The following is a 24,865-nucleotide window of genomic DNA, read 5'->3' as shown; positions in this document are numbered from 1 at the left end:
TAAAGCGATACAGACAAATGATGTCTCCTTTCTGGTTCTCTTCAGCATAAACATCAGTGCATTAAACCTGAAGACACCAGGAATCATGTTCAACCACTTGGTGCATGGGCAGAGCAAGCTGTGGTTACATGTCACAGTTTTGGTGGGATCACATTTCCTATTGGCTCTGTCTCTCCCTGTCCAGATCACAGGTAAATGGATGGTAAGTCTGAAGTATTTGCCTTGAGGCTCTGGCATTGATTTTTAGCATTTATTTTTTTTTCACTTCCAAGTGAAGCTTTTAGGGCTGGTTTCACCCCCTGCATGTACAAAGCAGCACAGAGGTTCTCGCAGCAGCTTGGGCAGCATCATGAGCAGCAGGGGCACCTGTTCATCTCCTCCCAAAATTAAGGGGAAAGAGCAGGAAGAGAAATCTTCCCTTGGGATGCCAGGAGTGCCAGGGTACCCTGAGCCCTTTGTGCTGTACTCCCAGACCACAGCAGACTGATAGGACTGGCTTAATGGAGATAAAACAGACCTGGAGTGGTGGGGACATCCCTGGGATGCCTGAATTGAGAACCGATGGGGGATTTCAAACTATCTGGCCTCACGTGACCTCAGTAAGGCAGATTCCAATATGACTGGTCAAATAACACTGCTTTCAGTATTGTGTCTCCCAGAAGAAAATCACAGCTTGGGAATGCTGACTTCGGTGATGCACAAAAGATGAGCCCCAAGCCGTAGCAGATCCCCAGTGACACCCGAAGGTCATTGGGGTGTCACACACACTGGGATGTCACACACACCCTCTGTGAAGGGGTCCCTGAAGATGCTGGCTGGCCCTGAGCCTGCGCAGCATCCAGAGGGTGCGGCACAGGGAGGCACATGAGGGATGGGTGCAGGGATGGCACCCCAGACATTCAGCTGCCCTGAGAGGTCATTGTGCTGCCAGCCTCATGTCACAGTTTTGGTGGGATCAGGCCTGGACACTTTCTGAGGCCAATAAAAGCTGACCATTTCCCCTCAGTGCCTGTCTATGCCTGGTCCATCCTGGCAGAAAGATGGGTGGAGGCAAGGCCCATGTCAGCAGGCAGAGCTGGAGGGCCCCTGTGCTCCCTCTTCTCCACACTGAGCAGAGCTGGCACCCTCGGCCGTTGCCTGTGCCTCTGGCACTCCAGCTCTGGACCAGCTGGGGCCTCTGCTGGCCTCGCTCCGTGGGACCTGTGTTTTGAGTCAACCTCTGTCCTCAGGGTGTCCCAGCAGTCTGGCTGGACCCCCTCAAGCTGCCGTTCTACTCGCCTCTCTGTGATTCAAACCAAGGACTTTGAACATTTCAGTTCTATCCTAAACTTGGTCTGTTGTACCTAATGTTTGCACGGCACTGCATCACCACGGTCTCATAAAGAACCTCCCCATTGCAGGGGGGTGTAGGAGCACCTACATGAGCCACTGGCCCCTCTGTTTTTCAGACCCTCCTCCAGTGCTCTGGTGCTCTCATCAATGGCAGTGAGAGCAGTGCTGCATGCCATCCATGGGCAAGTCCCTCCCCAGCAGTGCATGATCAAGGCTTTCCTTCTAGTCCCAGCATCAGGGCATTCCTGCTGCCCTTCATCTCTTCTTTTACAGCCATGTCTATGACTTGCCAGGAGCACTTTCATGCCTTGTGCCTCTCATTCCGAAATCATACCCAGGCAAGGCTTTCCTTACAGAGACTGAAACAGGTTTTGTATCCCTGAACCAGCAGCAATTTTCTGTCAGCCTGGAGTATGTTCAGGTACCGGTGTGGCGCCGTGCTGCAGGACACAAGATTCCAAGCAAGAGATTCTCATTCTCTCCTGCTCCTCTTGCAAATGCGAGCAGTGGAGGAATGGAGTGAAAAGCTGATCGTATGTATAGCCTTGGCTTCCCTCCTTGCCCCTGTGAGCCCCGCTGCTTCCTATGTTGGGCTCCATGGCTGCAAAGGCAGAGGATCCTGAGTGGAAAGGATGCACCAGGGTCTGCTGCAGCAGAAGTAGCAGGGCTGGGCTGTGCACACGGGCATCTTGAGTCAGGAGGAAGAGCCAAGAGGTATCTATGCTGCCCATTTTGTATTTTGGAGTTGAACAAAACTCTCTGACCAGACTCAGGGGTGTGTCCCATCAGAGTCTGAGAAAATGCAGACTTGGTGGTCCCACAGCCTCCCTGGGCCCCTTCATGACAACGGGACCTTCTTTGGCTATAGCCTGCTAAGGAGGGATGGGATCCACCTGTCTAGAAGAGACAAGGGACTCTTTGGCAGCAGGCTGGCCAGCTTGGTGAGGCGGGCTTTAAATTGCAGGGCTCGGGGGCATGGGTCCAAATTGGCAATGCTCACGCCATCGCATCAAACTGGGGAATAAGCCAGGCCAACCAGAACAGTGATGTATGCTCCTTAGCTGCCTGCCAAGCTGAGCGCCAGGCAGCCAGCCACCCCAAGGAGCACGTGTGGCTATGGTGGATCCACTTGCACCTCTCCAACCTACCTCTCCAAAATAGTGGTACCCCAGCACACACAGCATGGAGAAAAAGCAGGAAGAATTAGAGACCTGTGTGAGGTCGCAGGGCCGTGATCTCATTGTAATTACAGACACGTGAGGGGATAGCTTGCACGACCTGAATGCTGTCATGGTTGGCTGCGTACATCTTAGGAGAGACAGGGCCAGCAAGGAGAGGTGGTGGATTTGCTCTTGGTGTGAGGAGCAATAGGAATGTATCGAGCTCTGCCTAGGGGAGGATGCAGAACGAGTCGAGAGCTTACCGGCCCCGTGTCTGCCTGGATCCGGCAGCCCCAGCCCGCAGCCGGTACCCGGGCATGGCGTTCCCTGGGCCCACGGCGCGGTGGAACCTCTTCCCACGGTGCCACCCATGCCCTGGCTAGCACAGCCCTTGCTGTGTGGGCACGCTGCCCGCCCCTGCCACCTCGGTGTCTGGGCCTTCCCCACAGGCACTGCTGCTCTCCAGCCCCCCAGCCCCACCTTCAGCCATTCAGTAAATGGTTTCATGAATACACTGAAAGGACCACCGTGGGCCCGAGGTGGAGTTCACACACTGCTCCGCTCGGCCGCCAGTCTCTGGTCTTTCTTTTTCAGCACTGGTCAGGTGGATGCCCTTTCCACAAGGCAAGGAGATCCACGGCTCGTTGCCCTTCAGCAAAGGGGAAGAAGCCACCTCCCCACCAGGAAGCCCGGAGGGGGCAGAGCTTTCCCATTCAGGGGGGAAAAGCAGCAGAAGCCAGACCCTGCCTGTGCTGGGCCACAGACACAGAGCTGTGGCGCTGGATCAGCAGAAGCTCCTTAGGAACTCGCCGAAGGCGTACAGGCCTACATCTGTCTCTGTTTCAGTCACATCCATCAAGGACGCACTTCAGCCAAGATCGAAACGCCACCCGCTTCCAAGCTGGACAGGAGAGCCCATGGCAGACAGCGAGACAGCAGAGGCAGCTGGATGCTTCTCATGGATGCTTCCCCTTCCCAGAGCGGTCATCCCAGAGCAGGCAGAACCACTGGGAGTGGAGTCACAGCTGATGCCAGGGCTGGAGCTTCACCGTGTGGAAAGGCAGCTGCCCACGGAAGACACGCATGCCTCTTGGTGTCAGCCAGCAGCCCCCAGCAATGGGAGAGAAGCCACCCACATCGGGGCTGTGCAAGCTGACTTTGCCAATAACGAAGATGCTGGAGAGCCTGGCGGCAAAGCTCTTGCCGTTGGTATCCTTCACATAAGCCACGTCAAATCACTGGCCAGTGATCATCCCGATATGGCCCAGGCTGGCACCACCGGTCACCATGCACAGGTTACGTGGGGTGAAGGAAGACAGGCATGACAAGAGCTGGCACCAGGGGCCATGGTGAAGCCCTTCCACTTGGGCTCTTTGAGGAGCACCGCTGGAGAAGGGGAGGGACAGAGCTGCGCTGGCCCATAGAGTGGTCGCTGGAGCACCTGGTGACACCCACGTCCCACAGGAACCTTGAGAAGCCAAATTGCTCTCTGGCCCTAAGGCTGGTGCCGAACATTCCCCACCACCTTCTTGGCTGTGTCAGCACCAAGGAGGCAACCCTGCTTCATCGTCCGGGTTGTGAGTGTGATCCCTCGCACACTTCACCTCTGGAGGAAAGTCACTGGAGGAGAGCAGCCTGCGAGGGACCTCCCAGAGCCTGCTGGGGAGAGGCTGGTCCCTCCACAGCCCATGGAAACTCCTGGGAGCACCCCAGCACGCCCAGTGGCTGCTGAGCCTCCCCTGAATTTCTGTAGGCAGGCACCAGAGCGTCCCCAGGCCTGGGAGCCCAGTGTGGGAGCAATGCCTGGGGACAAGGCCCAGGGTGGTGGCACCCAGAACTGTTGAATGCACACCCCAACACAGAGGGGTGAGCCCCTGCTCAGCATCTCCCAGTCCCAGGGGAACTCAGCCCCACAGGCTGGGGGACACCTGCCCTCTCCCCAGCCCCTCACGGACCCAGGGGTCTCTGCCAGGGGTATGGGACACGCTACAGCGGGCAGGGGAAGAGCACAAAGCTTATTAACGGGATGCCCAGGGGAGGAACCAAATGTGGGGAAACATGGGAATTGACGCAGTTCAGGCAGGATGAACATGTGAAAACAGAGGGGTAAGGTGATAAAAAGGGTCAGCAACACAGAAACTGATTTCTGATCGGGATGCTTGTCTGGTCATGCCCTACGCTGGGTCAGCATAGCCTGTCTTGCTGCCACCTTAATTCAACTCCACTTCTAGCATCCTTCTTGAATGAGGGACTCTGCACAGTGTGCATGTGTTTTCATGGTGGTCTCAGGCCACAAAGGGGAGCACATCGAGGCTGCTGGTGCTGTCTGCATTTGCGTGAGTGCTCAGGGCTCCTGTCTGCACTGATGCGTGTGGCCAGCCATGTATATGTGACACATATATCCACAGCCATGTACCTGCGAACTTGTATTGGGTTTCACGGCACAGTTTTGGGAGCAGGGGGGCTACAGGGGTGGCTTCTGTGAGAAGCTGCTAGAAGCTTCCCTTGTGTCAAATGGAGCCAGTGCCAGCTGGCTCCGAGATGGATCCACCACTGGCCAAGGCTGAGCCATCGTAACATGGCTCATAACGTAACATCGTACATAGGTACCTCGTTATGGGATATGTTAATGTTTAAGAAGGCGGGGAAAACTGTGCAACAGCAATAGCAGCTGGAGAGAGAAGTGAGAAGAACAACTCTGCAGACACTCAGGTCTGCGCAGGAGGCCATGAGGTGCTCCAGGCACTGGAGCAGAGATTTTCCAGCAGCCTGTGGTGAAGCCCACGGTGTGAGGTAGGCTGTCCACCCTCAGGCCGTGGAGGCCCACAGTGGAGCAGATCCCCACCTGCAGCCAGAGAGGGCCCCCCACCAGAGCAGAGGGATGCTCGAAGGAGGCTGTGACCCATGGGCAGCCCACGCTGGAGTGGGCTCCTGGCAGGACCTGTGGTCCCGTGGAGAGAGGAACCCGGGCTGGAGCAGGTTTGCTGGCAGGACTTGTGAAACCGTGGGGACCCACACTGGAGCAGGCTGTGCCTGAGGGGCTGCACCCCACGGAAAGGACCCACGCTGGAGCAGTTTTGTGGGAAAGGACTCAAGCTGGAGCAATTCATGACTGACTGTCTCCCACTGGAGGGACATCATGCTGGAGCAGGGGCAGGGTGTGAGGAGCCCTTCCCCTGTGGAGGAAGGAGTGGCAGAGGCAGCGTGTGATGAACTGACCACAGCCCCTGTTCCCCATCCCCCTGCGCTGCTGGTGGGAAGGAGGGAGAGAAATTGGGAGTGAAGCTGAGCTCAGGAAGAAGGGAAGGGGGTAGGGGGAAGGTGTTTTTGGGATGTGCTTTTATTTCTTATTATCCTATTTTAATTTGAATAGTAATAAATTAAGCTAACTTCCCCAAGCTGAGTCTGTTTTGCCCATGATTATAATTGGTGAGCGATCTCTCCCTGTCTTTAACATGCCTCACGAACCTTTTGTTATATTTTCTCTCCCCTGTCCAGCCGAGGAGGGGAAGTGATAGAGCAGCTTTGGGGGGCACCTGGTGTCCACTCAGGGTCAATCCACTGCAGCACTGTAAGGGTGTGCATGTGTATGCACATGCTTTCTGTTAATAGCTGCTCAGCCTCACTGCTGGCTGAGCCTGGGTGCAGCAGCCTCACCTCTCTTGGGCTGCTGGATCCAGCCTTCCCTACAGGGAGCAAAGATGACTTTTTCACGAGTGAGCCAGTTCCAACAGTCTGGCAGAAGCAGACAGGGGAGGCTGGAGCATCGGCACTAGCCCCCTCCATGCTGCAGCTTGAGGCTGCTGTGCTGGTCTCCTTCCAGCTCTGTGCAGCAACCACTACAGGTACAGCCTCAGGACAGACAGAGATGGCCTGAGTATGACATCTCGGTGAGGCGGCAGGTGGAGGTGGCGAATGGAAAAGCAGAACCCCTTGTTGGATGCGTGCTTCCTCTAGGAACTGCAAATTAAGCTTTGCTGCCTGAGCACTAACCTGTCTGCCAATGCAGGCAGCGTGGAGTAAAGCCACATCATCACACGGAGATGCGTGGTGCGATGGTGACCTCTGATGGTAAAGGGAATACTGCTACAGAAAATCAACCTGTGTCACCATCTGGCCCCCTGAGGTGCCAAACCCCAGGTGTCCAGACATGTGGTGAGCATGCAAGGGTCTGAGGGGAGAGGCCAGACCAGTCTTGCTACTCCTTCTCCTCCTGCTACGCATCAAGAACTGTTCCCCTGCCCCAGGTCCCCACTAAGCAGGACGTAGCTGGTGAGGCTGCTGGGGAGATATGAGCCACAGCAAAAGGGAGCAAAGGGGATTGGGGAGCTGGGTAGAAGCACAACACAGCTGTGAAGTGGGAGGCTTCCAGCTCAAGGTGCCCTAAGGACTCAGCTGTTCGTGTGGTTGGCGCCGTCTCTTCGCCCTGTGTCTCTCTGGGCCCCACTGTGCCTTTTCACTGTGCCCACTGCAATGCACAGGTGAGAGGAGGGCATGAGGCTTCCTCTCCTGGAACTGTTACGCTGTGTTTTAGCAGCTCTGTGTGGATTTACATTGCTGGACTGTCTGCTCTGGTATCGTTTTGCTCCTTTTAATCACCCAGTTTACACAACCCCCAGGATACCCTGTAGGCCTGAACACTGCCTCATTATTTGCTGCTTGCTCTGCAGAGAAATAACATCTCTCCCCCAGTCCTATTGCCATCTAAGGGTGTCACTCTCCCCAGCAGCACTATACCAAATGTACCCCTGCACAAGAACCTGTGCAGCCTCCTACGTTGTTCCTCGAAGAGGTCAGTGCGATGTGGTTTTAAAATTTTTCCCCTGCTTAAGCTCCTTGTAATTTGGCTTTCCCTTTGGATTAGCCATCCAGCTGACAGCTCTGCCACAGCACGGTGTTAGCAGGACTAGATGTAGATTCCGTTTTGGAATCTCATTCAACAAAGTTACCTGTGCCAGAGAGTCTTCCCCCTTGTACAGTTGCCAAGAGTCCTGCTGGAAAGGTGTGACTGACACTGCTGGCTTTCCTGGCCCTAAGTAGCTGCCGTTAGCTGCAATACATGCCAGAGCTTCTGGCTGGAATTAGTTGAAAGGAAAAGACTTCAGATTTGATAAAGTCAAGAGGCAGAGCTCTAACCGTGGTAGACTTTTTCTGTCTGCGGGGAGACACGGACAATATTACATGCCTCAGAACTGAGGAGAGAGGATGAATGGACACAAGACCATGCCACCTCTGGGTGTCTGTTACTGTAGCCCTACTGAGTGAGCAATGGGCACTGATCTTGCAGTGCAGCTGCCTCAGGCACCACCTATGATAGCTGCATTTATCGGTGCACCATCTGACTAGACAAACTTACTGGAAACTTGCAGAACGCTATATAACAGCCCTTGTCATCTCTTCTGACCTTCACACTGACGTGCGGAATCGAACTCTACCGCTCAAGGAGTTACAAAGCAGGTATGTTTATTGCGGCGCTGAGTGCAAGGGCGGTCGCTCCTCCTCACTTGCACACCGTTTCAACAAGCAGCCCGATATTTATTATACAAAGTCAGGCATATACAGAAAGGTTTCCGAACATTCAGAATCCCCCTCTGGCGCCTCTTCAAGATGTATTTTCCAACTCCTTGGGCAGTTCCCTGAAGTTCCTGTTTATCTTTGCATACATTAATTATGCAGACATTAATGCTTGGTCCTTCCTTATTGTCCACTCTGAACACTCAAGCTAATACGTGCCCACGGGGCCGGTTTTAATCTGTATCACCACGATGCCCCGCCGGGGGATCCATCCTCTTTGGGGTGGGGGCCGTTGGAGAAAAGGACGAACTTTTCCCCTGGTTTGTTTTCTTTTAGCAGTTAGCATGCCCTAGTCAGACGGCTCCTTATTGACATTCTCGTGGAGCTCATCTCCATCGGTACTAACTGTCCCTTCGCCAAGCGCTGAGCTCCTGCCCTTCGCTCTTCCTCTGGGGCTGATGTTTCTGTTACCTGTGCAGCTTCTGCCTGCTGCAGAGTTTTACATTTTTTTCACTATACCAACGCCAGAGGCTGCAGATCCAGGCTGGAAAACAGGAAATAAAGATGAAAGCTGTTCACTAGTGACTGTCCCAAAAGAAAACAGCCTGTGGACAGAAATGGCAGACCAAGTCTCACAGGCAATACTGCATGGGCAGTCCTGTTTGGGAGCTTCTGCCAGAGCATTCTCGTTTGAAGGAGACCTGCCTTGCATTACATCAACCAGCCTAAGCTGGTCTAACTCACCCTTTGCCCTGGTTAAGGCTGGGTTAGATACCGGTATCTTCTCGTGTGCCTGTGCAGCACTGCCTGCAGTAGATGCATCGGTCCTGGACTCAGCGTACATATGGTCTTTAGTCACACTATCCGGTCTTCAGACCAGCAGAATTGAAAGCAGTAAGTATGGATGCTCCAGCTGCAAGGCACTGGGAAGCCAAGACACTGAGCATTAGACGCCAGCAGCAAGGGCCACGCACACTATTAGTGTGCTCACACACTAGGAGAGATGGCATTACCCTCTACACCAGGCCTGAGAAGCTGGATGGCATCAGTGGGGTGGGTGGGAACTGTCCCTTCAGCTTCAATTGGCAGTCACATTAATTTGCTTTTCGGCCTGGTTTGATGAAGCCCCAAAAATGTACAGTCTGATTGCTGTGCAGAGTCTGTAGAGAGACACTATGGAATGGCAGGCTGAAATTTATTGGCCAGAAAAAGAGAAAGTATTTTTGTTTGAACAAAGGCAAATGCTGTCATTAGTGTATGTATCAATATGGATTCTTTTGATGGGGTGAAATGGTCAACTTGGTAGGTAGCACCAAGGCTCCAGCACTATCTACTTTGCCTCCCTTTAGTGCTTCTGCAAGGCTTCCCCTGGGCCTCTAAACCGCCCTTGATACATATGCAACAGCAATAAACGTCCTGGTACAGCTCTAGAGGTGGAGGTTTCTGGCACTTCTCTGAATCTTACTGGTAGATGCCGAAGGAACCAGGGCAAGCTAATGCTGTCCTTTCAGCTGGCTGATAAGCTGTTTCCACCATGCGGGAGCAGCCCTGGAGAGACACTGCAGAACAGTGTATAGAAGGCCACTTCACAAAACATCTCCATCAAGGAGGATCAAGCCATCTTGGCGAGTTCTCCCATCTGCCCCAGCCCCAACCTGTCTGAAGTCTCAAAAAGGGCAGGCGGGACAGGTTTAATTTCTGAGTGCTATTTACTGCCTGCCTTCTGCACTAGCCCAGTCTTACCCCAGAGCCAGTGCCAGCACTTCATGGGATGGGGAGGACCCCTGGGGCAAGAAGTCTGAGTTCTCACTAGTGTGCTGGCCTTGCCCCAGAAAGACCCCACTGCTTGTCCCCAGTTATCTGTGAAGTTTGGCCTTTCCTCTCACATCACTACTCCTTAATCGCTTGGGAGATCCAGCTGTCCCTTGTGGCATCATCTGCAGCTTTTGTCAGCTTTCCATACTGTCACCTGCGATACGCAGCCATGTCATGCAGTTGCCCATGTTCTGTTCAAAGACCTTAACCTCTAGCCAGCGTTCGGTCAGTGTCTAGTCGTCTGATATAGATTTAAAACCAGCCCCGTGGGCACGTATTAGCTTGACATGTTTAGAGTGGGCAGTAAGGAAGGGCTCATCGTTAGCCAGCAGATGCGTTACACTTGAACAAAAGGTTAGATGATGGAAGACACGTGAAGAACTCTAGTAGGTAACAGAAACTAAACAACAGGCTGCTAATGTATGCAAAGGTAAGCAGGAACTTTAGGCAACTGCCCAAGAAGGTGAAAAGTACATCTTGAAGAGGTGCCAGAGGGAGGAGATTATGATAATGAATTTTTGGAAACCTTATGTATTTTCGTAACTTTGTACAATAAATATCAGCCAGCTTGTTGAAACAGTGTGCAAGTGAGGAGGAGCAACCCCCCTTGCACCCAGCACTGCAATAAACATCCCCGCTTTATAACTCTCCTCGAGTTTTAGAGTTCAATTCCGCATGTCATGTCTGCCTGTAGCCCCAGTAAATGAAAGCTAAAATTTTCATGCAATTACAGGGCTGAGTAAAACTAAGAACATAATACAAGCTGTCAAAATCGTGCAGTTTGGAGGTTTGAGGGAATTCTGGAAAATTGACACAAACATTTCAAGGGCAGCTCGGGAAGTTGTTCATGCTGCTGTCAAAACCCAAAGCCAATGTCTTCTGTTCCTTGCCAGTCACTCCACATCTGAAGTCTCCTCCCTATCCAATGTGGGTTTCTCCCAAAGGAAATGTTTCTCATCCCCCTATTTTACAAAAGGACAAGGAGTATAGGGTGGCCCCAGTGAAACAACTCTCCAGTCAATGCCCTGGCAGAGTTCTCATTCACGTTGCTCCTTAACAGCATTTTTTTGTCTTTTCCTTGCTCCAGTCTCTCCAATACTGTGTCATGTTTGATTCAGCTATGCCCAGAATTGCCCAAGTTCCTTTATCTTCTCCAGAGCAACGTCTGGGAAAGCAGCATCACTTCTGCTTTTCAAATACAAAACAAGACTGGGAAGACCAACAGTCTTGAAATGTAGGATGAAACTCCTTGCTCTTCTGCTAACATGGGCTGGGGACCTGCCAATCCGTTTCTGCTAGCAAAGACCAGAGAAATCCAACATCCAGAATGAAACCACAAGTAAATCAATGAGATTACCTGGAAGCCAGCAGAACAAAGCTAGTTTATATCAGCTGCAGATCTGGGCAGCTCTGTCGTGTTTTTCTCCTGGACCTTGCTGTAATGCTCTCAGGAGGGCAGTTTTACAACTTTTTTTGACCAGAAGAGTTTGACCTTTCATTTGCGCTGGGAATTGGTATTGAATGTCCTGCAAATGTGCTCAGAATAGGGTGATTCCCTTTTCCACTTTCCCTTGGCCATCCTTTGCAAAGTCAGGGTGGACCCTTGAGGTACCACAGAAAAGCAGGAAAGCTCCCCCAGCTAATGGGAGATGCAATTAGCCCCTGTTAATCACTGGCACAATGAAAGCAGCTGCTCTGTAATTGGCTTTGCCTCAGGTCATAGGCAGCTTAGCTGAGACAAATCTGGGTTTTTGAATTATCTACCTACTGCCTATCAAGCAAGCAGGCAGAGCAGGGTGGGCTGTGGAACCCAGATGTCTTGTGGGGGTGATGGGGAGAGCCACAAGCCTCTGCCTGCTTGTTTGGTCCACTCCAGGCACCAGTAGTGCCCGTGCCCATCTCTGAAGGTGTTCCCGGCATCTGAGGAGAGCTGCTGAAAGCATTGCTGCCTGCCACAGGCTGGAAATCGCTGGCTGAAGCCTGTATGTGTGGATGGAGCTCAAGAGTGAGACTTGACGGCTGTGTACACACTTATCTGGGTGGGCCTGGTCTCAGGCCTGAACCAGCTCCTCCCCCTAAAAAAGGGCACAATTCCAGTTAGCATTCATAGTCATCCAGTATCTTAACTGAAATTCATACACAGCCCACCTTCCTGTGACATCCAGCTCCTGGAGCGGGGGCTTTGGGGTTGGCCAGAGGCCACTCCAAAGCCAAGATCCCTGGTCTTCTCAGTCTTTCTGTACCTGTTATTAAGTATTACTGGCCTCCGACGGTCTCCCGGGACTTGTTTGGGAATGGGGGTTGCATTTACAAAAGGCAAAAAAAGATCTTGCACGGTGGGGTTCTGTGCTGGAGTGAAGGGTCTTGTGTTCTAAACAAAGCAGAACAGCTAAGTCAGTTACTGCAGATCAGCAGCGGTACAAAAGACAATGGTGCGTAATTCAGGAGATGGTGTGTGAGTCAGGAAAGCTAGCAGAGCTAGAAGCAGGTTGACTCACAGCCAGATAAATTCTTCACTTCCGTTAGAGAAAAACAGGTATCTATTAAGTCGCACTGTAAACAGGTTACTTAGAAGGCACCAGGAATAGGTCAGAGGGGCCAGCAAGGCAACTGCTTCTCCTGCTTGGTGCAGCTATAACCCTCTCTTCCCAGCGATTGAGAACATTGAGACTAGTCTGTTCTTCAGGATCGTGTTCTCCTGCACAACTCACGTGGTAGTACCACACAAATGGGGAAGCCAGTGGGGTTCGCAGCAGCAGATGTGATGGCATGGCCAGAGGTGCTGAGTTTGAGGCTGCTGTGCTGACATGCTTTGAACCATCACGATGTGCAACCCACAGAAGCGGGCTCTGTTTCATCTGTGTCCGTCTCTCCTAAGCAGCCCTATGATGCATCCCCATTCCCAGACAAGTGTCTAGTACCCATCACTTAGATTAACTGCAGCTTCTCAGGACCACCATTAGTCACAGAGGTTGTCACTTACAGATGTTCCAAGCGCTATTATCTGCAACAGACTTGACAGGCATTGGACAGTCTCTCTGTGCTTTACTCTGTAGGGTTGTCCTAAGTCTGCTCACTGCCCTCTGCCTTCTAAGGGCAAGCACTGGGCTGAGGAGTGGCCTGGGTTTGCCTGGGACAGAGTTAAGTTTCTTCTTAGTAGCTATTGCAGTGCTGTGTATTGCATTGCTGCGAGAACAATGTTAACAGCATTGTGTTTGATCGTTGCTGGGTAATATTATACTAAGTCAAGGACCTTTCCCGTTTCTCAGGCCCGACCAGCGACAAGGCTGGAGGAGCACAAGAAATTGGGAGGGGACACAGCCAGGACAGCTGATCAGAACTAGCCAAAGGGATATTCCATACCATATGATGTCATGCAGAGTGTATATAAACTGGGGCAAGAAGAAGGCAGGGGGGAACATTCGGCATTATGGCATTTGTCTTCCCAAGTAGCCGTTATTGCATGACGGAACACTGCTGTCCTGGGGACAGCTGACCACCCACCTGCCCATGGGAAGTGGTGAATGAATTCTTTGTTTTGCTTTGCTTGTGTGCGCGGCTTTCGCTTTCCCTATTAAACTGTCTTTATCTCAGCCTACGAGTTTTTGTCTCTTTTACTCTTCCGATCCTCTCCCCATCCCACCGTGGGGACAGTGAGCAAGCAGCTGCGTGGGGCTTGGTTGCTGGCCGGGGTTAAACCACGACAGGAGAGAAGCTCCCGGTGGCCCGCATGACTCCTCCAGCACAGCTACACTTAACCAGAACTGCTCCGTGCACTCACCTGCAAAAGGCTCCCCGAGTTCACACCCACGGACCGGGCAGCTTCCAGGCTGGCGGCACAGCTACCCACCGCAGACCCAGCTCTGCCTGCTCCGGTAGACCAGGCAGCCGCCCGGCCTGGCGGGAGCGGGGAGGCCGCGCTGCTGCAGGCGGGACCGGAAGAACTCCGCCCGCAGGGCCCCCGAGGGTCCCCGCCCCGCCGCCGGCCGGCACAGCCAGGACGAGCACCCCCGGCAGCGGCCGGCCGCGAGCCCCGGCCCCCGCCGCAGGCCCGCCCAGCCGCCGGGCCAGGCCGCCGCCGCGTCCCCTGGGGGGCAGGCCTCCGTCCAGCCGCGGGACACCGCCCCGCCCCGCCCCGCCCCGCCAACAGAGCGGGCCTGTTCCGCGGGCCGCCTGAGCCCTCCCACCCCGGCAGCGGCGGAACGCGCCCGTTACCGGGACCGCCAGGGCAAAGACCGCCAGTACCGCGCTGCGGAAGCAGCTCCCGCGGCCTCACGGCGGGGCCGGGCGGCCCCCGGAGGGCGGGGCCGGGCGGCCCCCGGAGGGCGGGGCCGGGCGGCCCCCGGAGGGCGGGGCCGGGCGGCCCCCGGAGGGCGGGGCCGGGCGGCCCCCGGAGGGCGGGGCCGGGCGGCCCCCGGAGGGCGGGGCCGGGCGGCCCCCGGAGGGCGGGGCCGGGCGGCCCCCGGAGGGCGGGGCCTTGGCCGCGCCTCACTGCGTACGCGCCGCCCGCCCCGCCCCCCCCCCGCCCCTCTCGCGCCTGCGCCGCGCGCGTCCCGCCGGCGGCCCGCACCGCGCCGGGCGCAGCATGTTCCGCATCGAGGGGCTGGGGCCCAAGATGGACCCGGAGGAGCTGAAGCGGAAGATGCGCCGCGACGTCCTCACCTCCGTCCGCAACTTCCTCATCTACGTTGCGCTGCTGCGGATCAGTAAGTGCTGGGGCGGCCGAGACCGCAGCAGACGCGATGGCGGCCTGTATCGCCGGCCTTGCTCCTGGCAGCCTCCTGACCGCCTCGGCCCGCGGCGGCGCGGCCCGGTGGCTGGGTGCTTACCCGGGGCCGCGATGAGGCCCGGCGGCCCGGCAGCGCTCCCGGCTGCCGTTCCTGCTGGTTCCCCCCTGGAATCGTGCTGCCTCGCTCGTTAAAGCAGGCGTGCGGAGAGAGAAGGGACCGCCTGGGAGGCAGAAAGTAGTCCTTCGCCCAGCCTCTGAATATTTTAGATGCTGTTTTGTTACAGACTTACTGGGGAATAACTGCTTCTTCAGCGAGGTTCATGCAGTTTTCTTTTCTGCTTGCAGCTCCTTTCATCCTGAAGAAGCTGGACAGCATATGACCACTTCAGACACAATATATGAAAACATGAAATGGACCGGAGCTGCTTTCCCCTGTTTTTTTTTTTTAATTAAACATTGTGCCAGAGGCAGACATCCAGTACTAAATGGTTCTAAAATGTTTCGCTTAAGCCTATCTGACCTGAGAGTGACAGCTTAGGTTGGAGGATGGGGAAGATGTCTGTTGCCCCTGCAGGGCAATTCTGGTCACAGAATACTCCCTAGTAGCATCAAGCTATGACTTGTGATGGAACATTTCTTGTACTGTTTAAAAAAAAAAAAACAAAACAAAACGCTGCCCATCTCCATTTTGTTTGAAGTGTTAAGCGCTGGCAAGTTGCTCTGTTATGCAGCTACCTCTAAACTGCCACATGCTATGGCCATCAACCTTACCGAACTTTTCTGTATGAAAAAGGAAGTCTTCAATGAGTTCAGTTCACAAGCAGTTTTATTTTAAATAAATGGAGGAGCAGTTGTGTTACTTAACTTTGGTAGTGCTTTATTTTTAATAACCGTCACTCAAGCTAGAGGTCATCTGGAGTTATTTCCCTGGCTCTTGTCTTAGGCTTACTTTCTTCTCCACCTTTAAAATCAACTTGTATTGAGGAAAAGCAAAGGAGAGTGAAAAAGACATGGCAATGATGCATTAATGTGGTTTTGTGGTGGTTTAACCCCAGCCAGCTACTAAGTACCATGCAGCTGCTCAGTCCCTCGCTTTTCCTCCTCCCTGCACCAGTGAGATGGGAAGGAGAATCAGAAAAAAGGTAAAACACGTGGGTTGGGGTAAGAAAGAATTAATAATTGAAGTAAAGGAAACTATAATGACAAGTAATGAAAAGGCAGATAACAAAAAGAGAGGAATAAAAGGCGTGAAAAACAAGTGATGCACAATACAGTTACTGGCCGCTGCCCAGCCAGTCCCCAAGCAGTGATCGGCCGGCCACTGGCAAACTCTCCCCGGTTTATACACGGAGCATGATGTTCTGTGGTATGGTTTAGCCCTTTGGCCCGTTGGGGTCAGCTGTCCTGGCTGTGCTCCCTCCCGGCTTCTTGTGCACCTCTTCACTGGCACGGTATGGGAAACTGATTTGACTTAGGGTAAGGACAACTTGGCTACAACTAAACCATCAGTGTGTTGTCATCAGTGTGTTGTCCTCGTACTAAATCTAAACAGAACAGCAGCTACTAGGAAGAAAATTTCTATCCCAGCTAAAACCAGGACAGTCTCCACCCTCGTTCTATACTGTTTGCATCACACCCCGGTCCCACAAATTCCAGTAGATCCCAGGTAACCACCATCACCTTACCTGTCTTTTGATACAAACACACAGGTATCGTTCCCTTAGTCTATGGACCATCTCTATAATAAAGTCCATTGAGTTCATTTAGTCCATGATGTTGGGCTCCATCTGTCAAAACAGTCCTGCAATGCAGGAAAGATGCAGGACAGGCACCTGTTGTTCATTGACCTTCAGCAATCCCACAACAGAAGGGTCTTCGAGAGACTGGGCAAGGTAGGCAGCTGCTTAATTTCCTCTGTCTCCAAGGCAGCTATACCCAAAGCCCACCGGTACCCTTCTGGGCCCTTGAAATACCCTCTCCTGAGAGTCTGTGCCACGGATGCACAGAGCCTCTGGGCTAGTCGCAGCGGGGTGCTTTTGCCACTTCTTCCTAGTCATCTTACTTCAGCCTCCAATACAGTTGGCTGTTGGGATCCCTGTCACTCCAGAAATAGAAAGGGCTTCTGCCCGGTATGGCTTGATGGCATTGGGTTACACTGTGCACTGGTGTCTACTAGAGCTTTATTCTCTTCTGGATCTGATTGTGCCTGGACTTCATCGTAGACTCAAAGAATATCTCTACTTGGAAGTGAACCATAAGGACCACCAAGTCCGACTCCTTGGTCCTTACTGGACGACCCAAAACCAAACCACGACTAAAGGAGTTTTTCACATGCTCCTTGAATGCTAACAGGCTTGGTGCCCTGGATACTTCCTTGAGGAACCTTGTCCAGTGACTGTCAGTGAAGAACCTTTTCCTACCATGCAGTCTGAACTTGCCCTGACACAGCTTCATCCCATTGTAACATCTGTGGCTTGCTCCACTTTCTCTGTGTGGATGGTATAACAGGATCAGCCTGCCTGAGCTCTAGGTCTATGGAATTCTTTAGGGTAACAGCTGCTGTGACAATCTGTTTGGTATGATGTGGCACATGTAGCGCCTAACATACCAACAGCAAGCAGTTATTTTCTTATCTACGACCCTTGAATAAAACATAGCGCAGAAGAGTACAAGCACAGTGGAAAAACCCCAGGTTGAAAACACGGGCCCCAGATCTCTGTCCAAGGCAGCACAGGGCTTCGTTGCTGAAGTGCTTGTAAGGATTAACCACATCGCTGCTGCTCCTATGCGCGGTCGCATTGCGTTGCTTTTGCTGCTGTGGGTAAGCTATTACCATGATTAGGAAAGGGTGTAGGTATAGTGCCAAGCACTCATATATGGCTGGAATGTATATATATATATATATATATATACAGGCACACGTATTTGAACTCCCAGTCTCTTGGTTAACCAGTATGTCCGCTTTAGCTAAAGGAACTGCCTGGACTGGTGTTTCTTCCCCTTTTTTTTTATTTTTTTGTTTTTTGGTAACCTAGTCTGTAATGTGGATGCAGGAAACAGATCACAGTGGCAGCACTTCACCTTTGTGCCTCTGGCTTTCTGCCATTTCCTGGCATATCACATGTATAAGATTATTTATACAATTTATTTATTTATCTATACATTTTATAGGCAACACAAGTGAGCAGAGACTGACTTCATCGGCTAGGCCTCCATTCTGTGGGAGAAAAGCGTGCAAGAGCGCAAATCTACAGAGTGGAAAAGAGATTTCAGGAGTTGTTTCGTATTCACACTTTACTGGAACAGACTCACTGTCCTGTTTCATTGCAGCAGGCAAGCAGTCATAAAGGACTTGTGCTTTTCTCATTTTACTTACCACCTCTGGCTCTCTGCATAATTATTAGCACCAGCTTCTTTGCTTCTAGACCACATCCACTTTTTATTCTTTGTTTTGTGTGCCATAGATTTCTCCTCATTTCTAATTTCAGCTTTGCATGGAAGCACGCTCTGAGCCAGATGCACCACAGTGGTAGAACCAGAGGGCATTATTTCCTAGGAGACAACTCTTAACTTACCTTTTTTGCGTTTTTTACTTCGAGAGAACTCTGCTTTGGATTTCTGCCCTATAGAAGCCAAACCTTTATAACCCAGCAAATGCCACAGCTGTGCTGCATTGCTTTTGCCAGTCCTGGGTGCAACATAACGAGCATCTCCAGGGACAGTAAATTTCCTGGGTGGCTGACTGCCTGTGATTTACTAGCTTCCAGAAACAACTCCATGTTTGGGTGTGACACCCATCTATAGCAAAACACCCTCGGAGCACACCTGGTGGTACAAAATCAGCAGCCAGGTTGATGATAGGGCAGGTGGAGGTGCGGCAGCTCCTTCTTTTGCTGTTCAGCTCTTGTGTACGCAGCATGGCACCCTCAAGTAGCTGGTGCTCCGGGGGGGAAAAAAAAAGTCAGGCTCCAAGCCAAGCATCTGTCAGGACTCTGAAAGAACCAACCGCTGGCCTGCAGCAGCAGCAGCAGCGAGAAAGGCTCAGACACAGGTGGCAAGGTCCACGTGCTGCCCACACACAAGTGCCAGAGCACTGAGGATGGGGGCGAGAGGGATGTTGGTGTTGGTGCAGCCCTCCTGTAATAACAGGAGGAAAGCAGCACAAGGGACTTCTCCTCTGACCCCTGCCATGTGGTGCACCAGCAGCCTGGTGCAGGTTGCATGCCCCACACCACCTCACTCTGAGCGCATCATCTGTGTTCTGTCCTTGGGTGGTGCGCAGGGCATGGTCCTCCCACCCAGAAGCCAGCGTGCCCTGCTCTGCAGCCAGACAGGAACAAACATGTCCCAGAAGGGCTGCAGATGTTTGACCCCAAAGGGGAAAATTCCGGCTGGGGTGCAAATCCAGTGACAACTGCATAAGCAGATGAAATTTGTAAGCAAAGCTTTACTTACGTGTTCAGGTTGCTCAAAAATGGCTTGCTTTAAAACTGCCTAGTCTTCCTAGTTATGCTGCAAGGTTTTCTCCTGGGGGCAAACATGGGTGGGAATTAACAAATGGTGACCTTTTCCGCAGCGTTAGAAACTCTAACTTCATGTGAGATGCCTAAGAAAACAGGCCAGAGAGAGAATGCCACTTAAAATGGTATTTTACTGCTTTTCAAATGCTTTTATTGCTCTATTTTTCCCCTACTGATATTCCATGAATTTTCAGTATTAATGTGCATTTTCAACTAGGTATTTTCAAAACTAATTGCATAGTTTCCAAGCAGGAAGATGTATAAAACTGACAGTAAGCCTATAGTAAGAGTATTAATGCAACATTTTCCAAACTCCTATGGCAAAGGAAGCAAAGGTAGCCACTGACTGTTTTCTAGCATGTGCTTTGCGGTTCGGCTCTTCTTGAGTGAACAAATGCCTTCTTCCTGGAACAAGGGAGAGGGCAGATTTCAGACAACATTACCAAGTAAGTCTTTCATAGGAAACTGAACTTTTCTTAAAAGCCCCGCTCTGACTCTACCAAAGATTCAATTTCGGCATAAGATACTGCATTTCCAGAATAGCTTTGAAGTGACACACTCCTCTCTTCCTCTTCTTTCCCACACCCTGACCTCCCAGTTTCAAATCTTGCTTTACACACGGCAGACAATTCACCATTGTACTACTTGCTGGTCCAGCATAACCTATGCTGTCTCACTGGAATGCATTACAGCAGGGACTAATGTCATGGTACAAATACTAGGAGTGACAGAGCCTCACAGAAGTCTGTTCCTATGGCTGAATGTAAAATATTAGCATTCATTTACCTGTCTCGTCTTCATTCTCCTTTCTGGAAAGGATTCATTCCTGCCAGCAGCTGATACTTTGTCAAGGGTATGACTTGCATTCCCATCTGCGCTTTATTAAAAGAACCACCCAGCAACGTTTCATGCCAGCAAAGCTGCTTGTGCCCTTGTTGGGATAGGGGAAGGCTGGTACATTGAAATACCCTTCTCTGTTGCACGGGACGACCTTGTCAGTTGCTCTAGAGAAGGACAATCCAAATACACGCAACACATCTGACCAAGTCCTTCCCTGCAGCTGGCTGCTTTCTCATCTACAAACCCTGATTTGTGCAGTGGAAGGAGAGTGTGCCAAAGCCAGCTAGCTCCTGGTAATGGCATGCACTGTTATTGTTAGCGTTACCTGCTAGGCAGGGTTGTCCTGTGCCAGAAGGTATGCCTCCTTGTTTCTGTTCTGCTCAAGGACCGTGATGCTCCCATCTGCATGTGCCTCTCCAGCCGTGTTGGCAACGTGACACCGGTAGACCCCCTCATCTTCCTTCATTAGTTGGTCAATCTGGCAAAACCATCACAGAAAATAGTTTATTATCAACAGGCACATACATTCTGAACAGCACCCCGGAACCACTCTCACAACTAAGCACATTTGAAGTTTGCTGTTCGTTCAAAACAGGCACAAAATACTGCTCCTCTAGACAGTTACGAGGGCAATCTGCTCTGTGTGACGTGTCTGCCCGGAAGGTCCTCTTTGGTCCTTCTCTTACTGCTTTCACCGTTTGAACTTTGTCACTTCTCACTACCACCAAGACCTTGGGTGCTGCCTGTCCAAGCCTGTCCCATGTACCTGCTGTGCTGAACTTACCAAAACCCACCCTGTGCCTTCATCCTGCAAAGGTCCTCCCCAAGCCTGAACAGCCGTGTTTGCTCTGTCTCCAGGCAGCTCCTCCAGGAGGGTGACTCCTCTGTGTGACTCTGAGACCTGCAGAGTTTCATAGGAGTGTGAAGATGTTAGAGGACATCCATGAAATCCATTAGAAGCATTTACTCGTGATAATTGTCTCTGAACATGCTGTCACTGACATGCTTGGACAAGCAGGCAGAGGAGCTGCATGCAGGGCAGGGAGCAGGGAGAAGCAGGGTGATGCTCACTGGACAGGTGCTCTCTGCAGCTCCAGGGAAATATGCTGGTGAAATGCACCTCTTTCTGCCTACACCCAGCCTGTGCCAAGACTCTCATCCCCTTCTTCCTCATTGCCCTGAATTTGAGCCCTATTCACCCCTAAGAACGCCTGAGCTCACTTGGTCTCTCAGTGTAGCTCCTGTGTCAGCAGCAAAGAGCAGAAACCTTCTGTCACAGGTACTGGGGCTTTGGATACTTCAAAGCACTGCTCAATATGCCTATTGCTCAGCATCCTCCTGTGCTGCAGCATTGACCCCTACAGACTCGGTTCTCTGTGTATCTGAAGGGTTGAGAAAATTGCGCTTGCTTTGAAGTCTCTAAGGTTTTAGGCAAAATTTTTTTTGTGCAGTGTGGCTTCGAGACGCCTCAGGCTGACGTCATCACAGAGCAAGGCACTTTCAGACACGGAGATAAAACCATCCAGCAAACCAGTAGCACCAAGTAGTCTCTGTTTTACTAGATGCGTGGGCAGATGTCTGCTGGGCGTACATCCCAGTTGTGGTACTGACTGCTAAAACCATTCTCTAATTTGTAGTGCTTGACAAGGCACTCTGACGTTGTTCACTAGATTACATTACCATGAGAAGATGCTTGGATTCGTGATAACCTTTGGGGAGATGAGGACTAGACCTCCCCACCACATGGGCACTACCGGCTGCTGAAGCGTTGGAAGAAATTGTCCCTACTCTGCTTTCAGCGTGTATGCGGATGATGAATTGAATTACCTGAAATGTGGTGCAGCAACACAGAATGTGAGCATGGGAATGCAGAACCACATCTGCTGCTAGACAATGAAGGTGAGCCTCCTGTACCAGAGTCCCAGCATACCTTTCTCCAGGTGCCAACAGCCGTGGACACTGCCTTCGTGTCACAGGACGGGTACACCTGGGCCCTGGTGATGTTGTGAATTTTCTGTGGTGACAAAATGATCGTGGGAACTGGAAGAAAACAAGACACTTTCCTGGAGGTGATGTGGCCACCTGGCATGGCCAGCATTCCCAGAAACTGCTTGGGCCTTCTGCTTCCCTGTCAGGGAAGCTCGCTTTTCCTGTAACACTTTGCTGCTCTGCTTTGCGGATGGCATTTCTCCCACCCCACGCAGCTCCCAGCACCGGCGGCAGGGCAGGCAGGCAGGACAGGGCACTGACTTGGCATATGCGCCTTGCTGCAGAAGGGCAGCTGTGAACCTCAGGGGACACAGGGCATCGGCCACGCTGTGACACCAGCTCAGTGCAAGGCTGCTGTGCCAGAAAAGGTGTAAATACCCCCACAACCAAGAAGGTCACAGAATGAGAACCTGCTGCAGCTGCTGTGGAAGGATGAAGGCTGGGTATGAAGGACAAGGTTGTCCAGGCAGAATGAGGACTGGGACTCTTGGGTTGCAGTCTGGATTTATGTTAGACCAAAGGTGCTTACTCTATGCTGACTGATGTGTCTGTCTGTCTGTCCCCATTACTCTAACCCCAGCGCCACACGCCTTTGCATAAGACCACTGAGCTGGTGGACGAGGACATTTGAAAAACACAACCCGAGCAAAGAATCAGCATGGCATCAAGCTCATGTTTGGAGTGTTGTGTAAGGGAGTAGCACTGGTGGCAACTTCCAGGTGTGAAGTCAAGATCCCAGACAGATCTTGACAGGCCTATATGAACCTCATGAGGTTCAACAAGGCCAGGTGCAAGGTCCTGCACCTGGGAGAGGGCATCCCTCAGTATCAATACTGGGGGGATGAAGGGGCTGAGAAGACCCCTGCAGAGAAGGGTTTGGGGATACTGGGGGACGAAAAATTGGACAAGAATCAGCAACATGTGCTTGCTTTTACCTTGCTGACCCTCAGAGAAGATGACCTACTTCCAGTTTTATAGGAGAGAAATTTGTAATTTTTTTTTTTCTTGGTGCCATATGCACCATGCCGTTATGAAGGGCAAAACCACACAAGTTAATGCTGCTGTACTACAGAACTATAGTTTTGGCTGGGAGAGAGTGAATTTTCTTTGTAGAAGGTGGGATGGTGCTATGTTTTGGCTTTTTGATGAAAAAGGTGCTTGGTAGCTCTCCAACGTTGTAGCTGCTCCTGAGCAGGGCTTGCACAGCAGCATCAAGGCCAGCAAGCAGGCTGGGGGCACAAGGACCTGGGCAGGGGGACACAGCTGGAACAGCTGCTGACCCCAACTGACCCGAGGGGTATCCCCTGCCCGATGGCATCACGCTCAGCAGGTGACACTGGGGGAAGCAGGAGGAAGGGGGGGATGTTCAGAGTGATGGTGTTACATGAGATGGAGCCCTGCTTTTCTGGAGATGCCTTAACACCTCCCTGCCAATGGGAAGCGGTAAATTAATTCCTTATGTTGTTTTGCTTGTGTGCAGCTCTTGCTTTACCTTGAAACTGTCTTTACCTCACCCCATGAGCTTTCCCACTTTTACCCTTCTGATTCTCTCCCCCCCCATCCCACTGTGGGGGAGTGAGAAAGGGGCTGCATGGGGCTTAGCTGCTCACTGGGGTAAAACAACAGCAATAATGCAAAAATGATACGACAAATCCACCTAAAAACCTGTTCTTTGCAAAGATAATGTTCAAGGGCATGTTTTCACACCCTAAAACATTTCAACATTTCTAGGTAAGAAAACTTTGTCCCACAACCCTCACCCTGACCTACTTCTCTGTATAGCCCTTTGATCCTCTGAACTGTGTTGCTCCCACAGTCATTGAGTCCGTTACCAGGAAGGAATCTGACACTCACCGTATCTAAATGTTCCCCATTGTTTGCAACATCTTTTTTTTTTTATTATTTTTATTTTTTTTCCAAATATGGCAATAGCAGTTCTGGGCTTGGCTTATTTTCCATCTGTCGAGTTCCCTGCCATTCTGTTTGAGCTGGAAAGTAACATGGTTTTTACTTCCCCTGCCTTATTAGACCACTTTCTGTATCAGTGCCATTGCTCTTACATTACCTTGGCTGGAGAGCAGCCAGTACTGAGGATCCTCTGCTGACTTACAGACCGAGGGTCATCAACTGGATTATCTGAATGCAAGCACGGAAAGAAGACAGTCTCTGCCACGCCATTCCCACCGTTTCATGGTTGCTTAGTTGCAGCTCATATTTTCAGCTGTTCTGTTCCCCCAGACCCTATCTTTGGTCTAAAGGTCTTTCTACTATCTTCTCTGAAGTTTATATCCCATGCATGCACATAAAGGTTCTCCCTGTCCAGTCAGTCACACAGTGAACCTACCCCTTGCTGTCTTCAGACATGGGGACAGAGTGTCTCATGGTAACCATCTCCTGGAACAACCAGATGTTCCTCCATCCATGCTGCAGTCCCACACTCCAAGCGCATAAAGCAATCTCTGCTTTGTTCGCGCTCCATGATCTCCCGTTGTCAGAGGGAGACAGGCACAGGGAAAAGGAACATGAAAGAAGATGCAATTTAACACTGCAGAAAAAGAAGAGCAGGTAAGAGGTTGGCAAGCAAACCTCACAAGGGCTGCACTGAAGAAAGGAGTGTGACAGGGGGGTAGAGGCTGGGAAATTGCACCTGACATCAGCAACTTTCAGACTGATGGTAACTTGAAGCACGCGCTTGTTCTTTCACTGCCTGGCTCACACACCTGTCCACACATCCCTGCTTTGGTAAAACAGGATTCTGGTGACAACTCCACTATATAGTACCAATGAGGTATCACACTGAGCACGCTGGCACTGGCATCGCTGATTTCTCTCACCCTCATTCGCCAGGGGAAGGGGAAGGTGTTAGTGTTATCAGAGGAAAAGATGATTAAAGTATGTTTGATTCAGGTGTTTGCATATCAAATGCAGCATAAACTGCTTTGGATCCCATAGAAAGAGCAATTGCA

At 51.7% G+C, this 24,865-nt stretch overlaps 2 protein-coding genes and 1 long non-coding RNA gene across 10 annotated transcripts in view; 1 reads left to right on the top strand and 2 right to left on the bottom strand.

The window, feature by feature from the left end:
• Nucleotides 1-14,109, bottom strand: part of LOC130141956 (FERM and PDZ domain-containing protein 1-like) — a 60,048-nt gene extending 45,939 nt beyond the window's left edge. For 7 of the 8 annotated variants that reach the window (XM_056323262.1, XM_056323261.1, XM_056323265.1 and 4 more), the window contains exon 1: nucleotides 13,603-14,108. The gene's annotated coding sequence lies outside the window, so the exon portion shown is untranslated. Of the gene's footprint in view, nucleotides 1-13,602 lie in introns of all 8 variants that reach the window. The other variant, XM_056323270.1, reaches the window with a different exon arrangement.
• Nucleotides 14,110-14,341: 232 nt separating this feature from the next.
• Nucleotides 14,342-15,414, top strand: LOC130142165 (mitochondrial import receptor subunit TOM5 homolog). Its single transcript, XM_056323641.1, has 2 exons — nucleotides 14,342-14,527; nucleotides 14,896-15,414. Exons 1-2 carry the CDS (start codon nucleotides 14,407-14,409, stop codon nucleotides 14,928-14,930), a joined length of 156 nt encoding a protein of 51 aa, XP_056179616.1. The 5' UTR covers nucleotides 14,342-14,406; the 3' UTR covers nucleotides 14,931-15,414.
• A 3,767-nt stretch (nucleotides 15,415-19,181) lies between these two features.
• Nucleotides 19,182-23,437, bottom strand: LOC130142049 (uncharacterized). Its single transcript, XR_008819277.1, has 4 exons — nucleotides 21,841-23,437; nucleotides 20,695-20,811; nucleotides 20,236-20,388; nucleotides 19,182-19,475 (listed from the first exon to the last, which is right to left on the bottom strand). It is a non-coding gene; the product is annotated as an uncharacterized LOC130142049 (long non-coding RNA).
• Nucleotides 23,438-24,865: the final 1,428 nt, after the last annotated feature.

This window comes from Falco biarmicus, chromosome W (assembly GCF_023638135.1).
Source record: "Falco biarmicus isolate bFalBia1 chromosome W, bFalBia1.pri, whole genome shotgun sequence".
In the NCBI taxonomy this organism is placed as follows: Eukaryota; Metazoa; Chordata; class Aves; order Falconiformes; family Falconidae; genus Falco; species Falco biarmicus.
The sequence above is the reverse complement of the archived record's forward strand: the minus strand, read 5'-3'. Positions and strand labels throughout refer to the sequence as shown.